Source organism: Sander lucioperca, chromosome 7, assembly GCF_008315115.2.
Source record: "Sander lucioperca isolate FBNREF2018 chromosome 7, SLUC_FBN_1.2, whole genome shotgun sequence".
Lineage (NCBI taxonomy): Eukaryota > Metazoa > Chordata > Actinopteri > Perciformes > Percidae > Sander > Sander lucioperca.
This window is the reverse complement of record NC_050179.1, coordinates 28,203,317-28,215,522: the sequence shown is the minus strand read 5'-3', so window position 1 is coordinate 28,215,522 and position 12,206 is coordinate 28,203,317. Positions and strand designations below refer to the sequence as shown.

Sequence of the window (12,206 nt, the reverse complement as noted above, 5' to 3'; positions counted from 1 at the left end):
CCTCTGCCCACATTTGGATTTTCTGACTGTACCAAGTGACAAAGATGTTAGAGAGCAGTAAACCAAAATCTTAGCTTCAATATGCCCCCAACAGAAATGTATTACCTCTTTGTTTTTCAATCTGAGGAGCTGACTCTCCTCAAGTTAACTACAGACTGCTGTGTCACAGTAACCTTCATTAAAAACAAATCTTAGCTTATCAGGCTTGTCAATTATACTCAAAACATTTCAAAATGTACGCACACCAGTCATCAGACAGGCTGGTACTCTGCTCAAGTTCTTATTCATTTGGACAGTATTTGTCAGGGACAATACATTTTAATTTATATTAATATGAGATATATATATATATATATATATATATATATATATATATATATATATATATATATATATATATATATATATATGAATGAGCCATGTTAAGCCAAAGGGCTATTTTTCATGTCCCTGAGCAGGTTGCTGTTAAAACACCATTTATAATTCTTGTCAAAGAAGAGGTACAGGAAGAATGTGGTGACTCATTAGTGTGATACTTGGAAAAAGATCTGATGGCATTCACAGCATTAATCGGCCAATAGGAATGAATTGATAAATTACTTTTCAGTTACTTTTGGACATAAGAAAAAACTAATAAAGGCATTGTGAATTTGCAGGAAAAATCAATTTAGGAAGTGTTGTATTTTGTTAGTGAGCTTTTTTGTTACAGTGTGAAGATGCTTCATCAGTTGTCCTCCTCTCTCATATTCGCCCCCTCTATGCCTTTAGGTCATCTTAAATTATGGCTGCAGGGTCATAGACAGGTCTGCAGCCTGTTTCTTGTGGGTCAGCTGTTACATGATACAAGTAGGTACAGCAAGCAATGGTTAAGGAGGAAGGCAGTGCCTTAGACAAGACGGTAGAAAAGAAGAGTTGCTCTCTTTAATGACTGACAGGTTGAAAAAGTTAAACACAGAAGTAAAATTGTATTATTATTGTTATTGATGTATTTACCTGTAAAGTAGGCCAAACGACATAATTGAATAATGGTCAGTCATAGGCTACTGATTATTTAAAAATGACTAAATTAGTTTGAAAATGAGCTTATGCAGCCACATTAATGAAGCTGACTTTTGGTCATTATTTGCGCAAGGTAGCTATTGGGCGCATAAATAGAAGGTAATTTATTGTTTCATTTATTTTTCAGTTATTCAGCAACATCCACAGCTCGCTCACCTGAATTCATTAATTACAGTATATTGTTATCGGTGGCTTTTATTTTTAAAGTAAAAGTCTGTAGGCTATTGAGCGCTTCTACATGGTATATATTATTTGCATTAAATGAGCCATAATGTTCCTGGCAGCCGCACGACCAACACGCACACGCGCGCGCGCGCGCGCACACACACACACACACACACACACACACACACACACACACACACACTTATCATCGCAAGTGATAATAAATAATGAATGTAGAACAGAGTGAGAGCACGGGATTAAGGGGGCAACCGGCCGTTTCAGGAAGGTTTGGAACTGTAATAGGCTAATATTATTATTATTATTATTATTATTATTATTATTATTATTATTATTATTATTATTAGTAGTAGTAGTAGTAGTAATAGTAGTAGAAGTAGTAGTAGTAGTATTAGTATTATTATTATTATAACGTATCGTTATTTCTTTAGTTTATAATAGTGTGTAAATAAATACATGTATTGTCTTTTACTGCGCGGGAGTGAACATAGGCCTATTTATTAAACACCAAATTATGTCGTTTAGGCCTACTTAAAAATATGTCTTAGGTTTTTACGGTAGTTTTCCGGCCACAATAAATAATATTTGTGAAGGAATAACGCTGGCCTTTTGTAAAGGCAGATTAGCTACCTCTACTATTGGCTACATTTTAGTCAGAAAAATGAAAACATGTAACGTTAAAAAAAAAACACACAAAAAAAAAAACAGAATAGAACCGTAGGCCTCAAAGCCTAAATCCGCAAGATTTGTCGTCACGCGTCTGCGAGCGAGAATTCATCTGCCAACAGTTTAAATTAGACCGTTATCCTCTTTGTTCTAAAACAAAATAATGCATATATAATTATACAATCTAACTCGGAGGACAAGTTTAAGTAGTCGGAACGAACTGCAGCAATTTCCAGAAGGAGTCTAGGTAGGCTATTTCATTTGACTTCTCTTTACTATAATACTATATTCCTGCGCGGGCCGGGCCTCTTCTCACCTTTATTTGTGTCCAGGTGAATTTTACAGTTTGAATAGGCTATCACAGGGTGGTATCGAGACTGTCGGATTTTTTCGATTACAAATGTCTAAAAATTGCTTACTGTATGTGATAGGCCTAGTTCTTGATTAAAAATTATGTGTAAAAAGTCCAGCCTCTCATGTATAAAGTAGATGTATAGCTCTCTACCTTTTGAAACAAAGTTCATTGGATATTTTTGGAGAAAATAATTCATGATGATGAGTTTTTTCTACACTACCCAAAATATAAGAAAGGATTTTTATTTTTGGAGTCACTGTGTGTGTGTGTGTGTGTGTGTGTGTGTGAGTGTGTGTGTGTGTGTGTGTGTGTGTGTGTGTGTGTGTGCATACAGAAAATGAATGAAGTCAGAGGGCTCCTGTCCCTCATCACCTCCTGACTCCACCTCCCTCCTCAGACACACACACACACACACACACAGGCTGAGAGTGTGGAGGGAAAAGAGGGCTACTCCTCCTCACGCCTCCACTCCTCTTTCTCCATTCACTGAGAAAGCTCTGAGCAGAAGCCTCTCTCCTCCTTGAATGGACTCCATCTCTCCGAGCTGAACAATCTTTTACGGCTGCTGCGGAGGGAAAGATCACAGCTGATCATTGTGTTTCTTTTCTTTTCATTTCTCCTCCACTTGCTGCTGTTGCTGAGAAAAGTTGACTGCTGTGACTTTGCTGTCGCCATGAACTTCTGTCGGACTGAAGGAGTTACCAGATCAGCCGTGTGGTGCTGTTAACAATTGATGTGCAAAAACCAAACCACAGAAGAATTGAAAGAGAAGAACCAGTTCTTACAGTGAGAGAAAGACAGACTCTCAAGGATTAAGAGAGTGGTGGCTTGATTTGGGTTTGGGTCAGCGAGACACACAGGCAGGGAGGCAGACAGGTAGAAGCTACAGGGGGACCGATCAAATTTAAAAATAGCATACCTTTGTCCTAGTTTTGTCCCCTGGACCACAATGGGTTCAGACGTACGTGACCTGAACTCCCTGCTGCCCCCACTCTCGGCGGGCCCCAGCCCTGGCTGCCCAGCCCTGCCCGTCAGTACGGCCCCTCAGTGGGCTCCCGTCCTGGACTTTCACACCACTCCCTCGCCTTACTCCACCCTGGCCACCCCCCACACCTCCCTGGGGCCACACTCCTTCATCAAGCAGGAGCCCAGCTGGGGGGCCACCGGCGACCCCCACCACCACGACACAGACCCCCACTGCGGCCTCAGTGCCTTCACCGTCCACTTCTCGGGGCAGTTTACTGGGACCGGGGCCTGCCGGTATGGGGCATTCGGGGCACCCCCACCACCACCATCCAGTCAACCGCCGCCTGTGGCCGCCTCGCACCACCACCAGCCCCCCAGCCGGATGTTCAGCAACACACCGTACCTAACCAACTGTATGGACACACAGCAGGCAGCCCGCAACCAGACAGGTAGGGCTGGAGGAGCAGGGCGGAGTGTGTGTGTGTGTGTGTGTGTGTGTGTGTGTGTGTGTGTGTGTGTGTGTGTGTGTGTGTGTGTGTGTGTGTGTGTGTGTGAGTATCATCTGCACTGTTTCTTCCTTTAGTTCTTCTCCACACATCCTTTCTTTGCTGAAAGCTTCACTCTGTGTTGATAACAAAGTTCACTTTTCCATAACTTGCACATGCGATTAAATGTAGAGGCAGGATGTGCCACTGCTTAATTTAATTTAATTGAGTTTAATCTATCAGTAAGTGGCAGTGTGGAGATGCAGTATGTTCCCCATATTTTGATTTGCAGAAGTCTACCAACCTGTTGTAAAGCTGAAGCATGATAATTCAGATCACACTAGTCACATATAGATCTGTCAGTATTACACATGTATAAGCTATATGACACATTATTTGACACGGTTTACGTTGCCTTCACTGCTCGGAGGCCTTAGTTCACCATAATTTCGCACTGCGTCACTGAATGTGTAATAAACAAGGAAATGACTATTAAAACCTCATACAGGTTGTTATTAAACCACATTAAAGTAGCAGAGAGACCATTGCATGCCTATGTAGAGAGATGATCCAGCTTAGACACTCACAGAAAACGGATGGTTCTTATTTCACTTAAAAATAAATTAGTTTGGTAGTCCTTTATTTAACGTTTAAGCCAAAGACAGCCATGCTTGTAGTGTAGTGATGCGTGTGTAAATGGACCATTAAAAAGCAAGATCACAGTGGCGAGAGATAAAAAAAAAAAAAAAAAAAAAAACATAAACATTTGCATGAAGTCATATTCACGAATTAGTTTGGATCCTAAACTGACTCACTTTGACTTAAAGTCACTGTGATGCTTCATGAGGTTTACAACTTTACTTTTATCTTGCTATTTTTTCATAAATGAAAATGTAATACTTGACATATTCATGATCTTCATTCATTCTTTGCCATTCAAAAATGTCATTAGGTTTTACGTTAATGTTTATTAGTATTCCAACAAGAGTTTTGTCAAAATATGGATTTGAAATATTTGACGCTCAGTATCCCAGAAGTGCACACCCACATAGGTCCTAATAATTCCAGGCTCAGGACTTTAGCCTTTATGAAAGTCTTCTTTAATTATAGAGGGGGAAAAGCAACTTTACAGCAGGTCCAATTTTTTTTTTTTTTAGATCAAGTATTGCCTGTGTTGAAGCTGCTGAACACTAAACAATAGGCCCCAGCTGATTAAAGGACTAAGGCTTCTAACTACTCTAACACTAACGTGACAAAACAACAGTATCTAAAATGTGTCTTCTTATGAAATTCTAAAGTTTTCGGAAATTAAGTTTTCTCTTCTTTAATTATTTTTACTATGTCTTATAAAAAAAGAAGAAGAAAGATACAGCTGTTGAGACATTGCTGAGTTCATTTGTCATTTTGGCTATTAGAGTCTGGTATTTCACACACTTTTTCCGTATTTGTATACAACATTATAGTGATTTTAGTCTAAAATAAAAAAAAAAAACATATTTAAAAAAAGAAAGATAAATACCTGCAGTGTTATCTGTTTTCTCCTACTGAACATATGCAATTGGTTAAGACAAGTAGAAACAAACGTTTTGTGTTGGAGTGAAAATAACACATGAAATCACATACAAATATTTAGCATTTATTTCTTCTCTTTTCTGTTGAAAGGAATTGAGATAATTGAGTTTATTTTAATTGAACCTTTCTTTGCTGTATCTAAATCATTATTAGTGTCTGCAGCATCACGTTATACACCAAAGTCATTTGGTTCTTTCTTTTGCTTGAAAAGTATTTTTATGGTTTGCCAAAGAATATGTGATACAGAGTCAAGGAAAACATAGTGAGGAAGGGTGTCAAAGGTCAATAATGGGATTTTTTTTAAACATATGATATGATGATTTATGCATGGGGTTTTTCTTACCGATCTCATCTAATCCCTTGTCTTCTCCATGTAGGATAATAAATCTGTTAGTAGTTTCCACACAGATTAATTAGTAATAACATGCTTATCAAGCAGATAATTTAGGAATAACAATATAATCAAAGAGCCGAGCCGACCTCTAACCTGTTTTATCTACTCCCTGCTGTGGCTGGACGAGCACAGACAAACAAACTAACAGCAGGACTCGGGTCACACAGCAGAGCTGATAGCAGAGCAGGGTCACACAGACTATCACTGTAAACTCCTTCATTTTTACATCAGAGCAAAGCATTTCTTGTGCTTGAACTTTCTAAAACGTTTGCTCGTTCTTTTATCACTTAACTGTAACAGTAGCAAGACATGATAACCTGCTAACATCAGTACTGCTCATGGGAATTACTGGAATTGTTGGGTCCTACTCTATCTGTAAAGTGTCATGAGATAATGCTTGTTATGATTTGATACTATAAATAAAATTGAATTGAATTGAACTGAATTGAATTGAACTGAACTGAACTGAATTGAAAGATAATGCTTGAAATGGACCTAAAATCAAAATCATCTTGTCTTTGACGCTGTGAAAGACAGCTAAAGTGTATAGGGCTGGGATGAAAGCCTTTGTACCGATTCAGTCCTTTCACGATACATGGGTGCCGATTCGATTTGTGTTGCAATTTTCATTTATTGCGATTCTAGAAGTATTGACTATTGCGATTTTCCTTCTTTAACAAGAACAAAAGTTGAATAATACACTTCTAGAGACAATATATCATAAGACATTTCTAAAAACTAATTGTTTAATAATCTAATCTAAATATAATCTAAATATAATGCCCATGTCAGTCAGTCTGACCTTTATTTAATTTGTAAAGAAGTACATAACATAGATTTTCTGCATTTTCTGCTGGATTTTTTTGCTGGAAACGGATATGATGTAGTCGTCGCCAGCGGTTCCGTATAATCAGAAAATATTTAGGTCAATCATTGGTAAAATAAATAAATAAATGGGGCGACCTCTAGCTCAGTATAAACCCTATGTAGCTGAGTCCTGAAAATAAAATAAATATGAGGGATTCCATGATTTAAAGTTGGGGATTTTCACAAAATTGAAAAGTTTAAAAAAAGGAATTTTAGTTTGTGAACAAAGAATCTTGGGGTATTTCCAGACTTTGGGATTTCCAGTTTGAATACAAATTGACCTCATTGCTTGTCACCTCAATGCTGGACTACAAGGCAACAAAAGTATCACCCTACACACACACACACACACACACACACACTCACACACACACAAACACACACGGAGAGAAAGGAGTCAGACAGGGGTGAGTGGAAGATAAATGGAGATGTTTAATGAGTTTTTTCTCTTCTCCCTCACTGTCTCCTCTCACCCAATGATCCACTGAGGAAAGTGAGTGAAAGTGCTGCATTTTAATTAATGAAGCATGTATGTAGTGAGAGAGAGAGAGGTGTGTGTGTGTGTGTGTGTGTGTGTGTGTGTGTGTGTGTGTGTGTGGTTGGGGGGGGGGAGAATTAATGGGAGTGTGTTGTGCCCTTTAGGTCAGTCTAAGTCATGACTCAGGTCTGGTCTGGGATGACAGGCATAGATCTAGTCTCCTCCAAACAACAGTTTTTGAACATATGTATATGTGTGTGTGTGTGTGTGTGTGTGTGTGTGTGTGTGTGTGTGTGTGTGTGTGTGTGTGTGTGTTTAGGTACTGTTCGTGTCCATATTTATGAGCCCTCGAACCATGTTGTTTAATAAAACCAAATTAAAGAAATATTGTTTTTCACCTAAGTAGAGAGATCTCAGTTCTACCATCTCTTTGGAGTATCCTTTACTTTGCTTTTACACTTTCAAAGCAAAGTATAGCCTAAAAGTTTAAGTGTGTAAAAATGCACAACGTTGCTCAGAAGTTACATAACACCAGGAGCAAAGACAACATACGTTTAATATTTGGTTGCAAAACTATTCACCCAAGAAATGAATGGGGGAAAGAAATAAACAGTTTCTAAATGCTGTCAGGTAAATAAAATCCTTTATTCATATGATTATTTAAAGTTAAGGAATCTTTCTAAATTGCTCCAAAACGTTTATGGAAACAATTTTCCATTTTGTTTGTCGAAATCATCAATAAGGATTTACTCCATAACCTGTAACTGTCAAAGAAGAGAAGTAAAGGAGTTTGTTTAGGTCTAAATTGATGCAAATTCCTCAGAGTTTCTGTGAAGATGCACCAAACTGTAGTATGACTTTTTGATCTGATCAAAATCTCACTTCTTCTTCTCTGCTCAGCAGCAGTTACTTTACTGTAAATATAAACGTATCATTTTTTTTAATAATGTTTTTGTAGTAACTTGACTATTAAACATGTGTTCTCGTAAGCAAAAAGAGATTTGAAGCAAGTAATTACATTTATTTAAAGTATAACGCTGTTTACAAGATTATAGACACAAATTCCATTTTATTCATCTTGAACTATTTTAATGGTTGTGTTAAGTGGTAATACCAGCTTTCATATTAGGGGGAACAAATGAACCGAAACACCAGCCTCATGTCATTGTAGCTGATGATCTAATTAGAAAATGACACAAGTATTGTTGTGTTCAGGATGTGTGAATTTTATTTAAAGTTACCTTCCTACACACTTGAAATATGCCGTGACTCTGTGTATTTACTGCTTTGTATTTCTGCGTCGCAGGTTACAGCACGGTTGCATTCGATGGAGCCGGTAATTACGGTCACACTCCCACACACCACAGCTCGCAGTTCTCCAACCATTCCTTCAAACATGAAGACGCTTTAACTCAGCAAAGCACTATGGGTAAGTGTGTTTATGCGTTTCATTTAAAAGTTTTTTTTTTAGACACAACTTTTTGCTCCTCTGCCCTACAAAGGCAGTTACTACAGGATCAGTGAGTTTTAAAATGTCAAGTTGTCCACCAAACTGGAAAACCAATGAAAAGGTTGTAATGACTTAATTTGATCCCTTTTAGTTAGGATAATTACTGTATTCTACCCAAATGAATCATTTCTTTAGAACCTGCAAAGGAGTCAGTTCATTGAAATGATCATTTGTCAATTACAGATCATTTCTTGGGGAAAATAAACTAGTAATGATAAGCTTTTAGCTTGTGATTTTCTCACCAGCTAACTTTCACTTAGCTCTCTTTCTTTCTGCAGTTAAGTGTGAAGGCAGAGTTTAGTGTGTGTGTTTTGTAGTTACTGCAATTTCCACAGAATGAACACTATGGTATAATCATTTTGAAATGGTAACACACATCTCAGAAAGTCAGGTCAATTTTAATTACATATGTTGTAGCCTTTGTAAGGCAGTTTGGTTGCGTTATAAATTGCTTAATCTCTTCTCCTCAATCCAAACAGACATTAAAAGTGGGCTTAAATGTAACACATTACGTTATACAAATGTCTTCTCCTACACAGATCTGGAAAAGACTGTGATCCATTTTAGAGTAATCTGAGTATTTATTATCCTTCAAGTTACTTCTCTTTTTTAAAAAAAAACAGCAGCGACCCAACAATTCAGAGTCTCATTTAATTAGATCAAAAATAGACCTTTATTTAAAGCCACTGTATGAGTTGCCACTGTATGAGTTCACAGCTGTGTCTGTATGGCAGCTCCATGGCCCTCACCTGGGGAGTGTCTTGTCCCTTATTTTGACGTCTTCCCAGTGACCTCGCCTGTCGGAGGTATAAATCAGCCACATCCTGACTCACAAACTCCCTCGTCTCCTCCTCTCATCCCCTCTTTCATCCACTCACCTTTGCCTTTAATCCCTCCTCTGCACATGTAATTGTTAATATTTAAATGTTTGTTTTTCGAAGCCGCCGCTGTAAATTTCTGCCGATTTCTACGGCATAAGATAACTGGGAGAATTGGAGCTGAGAGGGATTTTGGAATGTGGAGAAATGTCGAGGGAGCCATTCACTACACTGCTGGAAAGGCTCAGAGAGAGAAACATGACGCGAAGGGTCTTTATTTGTAGAAGAAACTGCCGAAAAATGGAGAAAAATAAGAGAGGGCAAGAGTTTAAAAGGAGATGAGATATGTAGGAAGTTTAAACACAACATCTCCTCTGAGTGAGTCATTGATGCGTTTACCTTCATCTTCAGCCTTTATGGGTGAATAAAGGGGTTCAAATGCATTTGCACATATTATATATTGTGTGTGTGTGTGTGTGTGTGTGTGTGTGTGTGTGTGTTTGTGTCCATGCACTACAGCTGAGCAGCAGTATCCTGTACCTCCTCCTGTCTATGGATGTCATACACCTTCAGACAGTTGTACAGGCAGCCAGGCTCTGCTGCTGAGAAACCCTTACAACAGGTAACAAACACACACACACACACACACACACACACACACACACACACACTCTCCTTGTAATGCATACTGTAGCACACATGCTCTCTTCGAAATCTATTTTTAAAATAAACAAACAGTAACAATTTCAGTACAGCTGGAAATGTTTTAGAAACCATTGTTGATTGTAGTTCAGTGAAAGGTAGCAGGATGCAGTTGTGAACAGGATGTTCACCTTCAGGACAGGTCTGTCTGCCATAGCCGCTTCCTTTCTGTTTTTCTTCTTCTTCCTCTGGGTGCTTTTCAGCTGTTTCACTTGCTTTTATGCTAACTCTGCCATGCGAAGTGGATGTTGTTTACATGCAGATGAGTAGCCTTCTAATTCACAGATACCTACGAAAGTCACAGTGCCACTGAAGGAAGCAGACTAACAGTGTCAGGAAAGTGGGTTGATTTACTGTTTGGAAAATATATATATATAAAAAAATCATAAATCAAGTTATTCTGCTTGCCATTAACAGAAGTATGCAGGCTAATCATCATTATTTTACTATTTTCAATCAACACTGGTCTTTTATTTGACATGTGGGCTGATATTTTCTCCCAGCACAGATTGGGCCTGCAAAAATGTGCCTTTTAAAAGTTTTGAGTTTTTTAGTGATGTTTTTTTCACATAGATATTCTGGCTTTAAGATCAGTATTTATTTTCAACGACATTTAATCCAGGTTTTACCCAACATTACCCTACTGTAGCTTTTAGTTTTTGTTTTTTTTTCGAATTGCTTAAGCACTATTTTGAAAACAGGGACCAGTTTTTCAAAACACCACACACAATTAGCACAACCACACACCTAATTAGCAGAACTCCTCAGACCCTTTGCAAAATTAAACACTCTTGCAAAAACTATACACTGATTTATAAAAACATATTTTGTTACCATATGAAACACATGTTTGATATGACTTAGTTCTGTTTGAACCAGTTACACACTGCTGTTGCTAACCTAAAACACTTTTAGCAATTCTACATCTCAGTGATTAGAGTACTGTAAATGAAGTACACAGAGAAAGTGCAAATATACAATAGGTTCACCAAAGTCTACACACGACCAATGCTGTAGACTGAGGAAAATATAATTTATTTCTCTCCATATACCCAAATCAGTCACAACAAAACATGTCCCAGTTTTCATACAGCTACTACAGTAGTGTGCATAACACTGTTAGCTCAGCAAACAACAGACAAACATAAAATACTGTACCCAAAAGAGGTTACAATTACAGTGAAAAAAAAAAACAACAAACAAAAAAAGATCTAAAAACAACTGAAAATACAGTACAGAAAATACTAGACTTGCCTGCTGCCTTTTTATAGTGCTTAAACCTGATTGGTGTGTCTACAATTAAGCAATCATGTGTTTGTGCACCTGATAGCTGTGTTTCACAGATTGGCTTATAGGTGTGGTCATTTGACAGTCAGTGCTTTGGAATTGCAAGGAAGTGACATAATGATATACTTCTGTCTAATGTATAAAAGTGTGTTTAGTGTTTTGCAAATCACTATGTGTATTGTTTTGCGAAAAGTGTGAGGCTGACATGGTGCTTATAGTGGTGCACATCTGGGCCAATGTTTTGCTCCTTGTTTGTAAGGTTTTGATAATTGTGTAATACTTTTGATTTCAGTGTGTAAGCAATTGGCAAAAACTGTAACAGAAGTGTTGTTATTTAACCCATACAATTAATAAAACTATAGGCCAGATAATCTGTTTTGATCATTTGCAGGAGAGCATTTACAGTATGATGTTAATTAATTCAGATTGATACAGCTCTCAAAACCTCAAACCATTTCTAGTCTGATAAAGAATCAGGTTTTTCAAGCTATTACTGTAAAGGATTTTCTAATTATGTTTTAAAAATTCATTTTAATTTAACAAGGAAAAACAAAGGAAATGAGAAGAAAGTAGAGTAAAAGCCTGCTGTTGAGTCACATTAAGCCGTTTTTCCAAAACATCTCCATATCCAGTGTCGGCTCACATATACAATGTAGTACTACCTGTACATGCCTTTCAGAATGTGTGTGTGTGTGTGTGTGTGTGTGTGTGTGTGTGTGTGTGTGTGTGTGTGTGTGTGTGCGTGTGTGTGTTAGTGTGTGCGCATTAAGCAGATATCAGTTCTGTTTATGACAAAGAAAACCCCTCTCCTTTTGGGACTATCTGTGTCTATTTCCACCCCATATTTCTCTCTGTCTGTCTGTC

General features: G+C 37.9%; 1 protein-coding gene across 5 annotated transcripts in view; it reads left to right on the top strand.

Moving 5' to 3' along the window:
* The first annotated feature begins 2,694 nt into the window (after positions 1-2,694).
* LOC116057740 (Wilms tumor protein homolog) overlaps positions 2,695-12,206 on the top strand; it is a 22,846-nt gene continuing 13,334 nt past the window's right edge. For 2 of the 5 annotated variants that reach the window (XM_031310359.2, XM_036002721.1), the window contains exons 1-3: positions 2,698-3,678; positions 8,332-8,454; positions 9,873-9,975. In XM_031310359.2, the coding sequence (XP_031166219.1) occupies positions 3,213-3,678; positions 8,332-8,454; positions 9,873-9,975 (692 nt within the window). In that variant the 5' untranslated portion in view covers positions 2,698-3,212. Of the gene's footprint in view, positions 3,679-8,331; positions 8,455-9,872; positions 9,976-12,206 lie in introns of all 5 variants that reach the window. The other 3 variants (XM_031310343.2, XM_031310333.2, XM_031310352.2) reach the window with 3 other exon arrangements.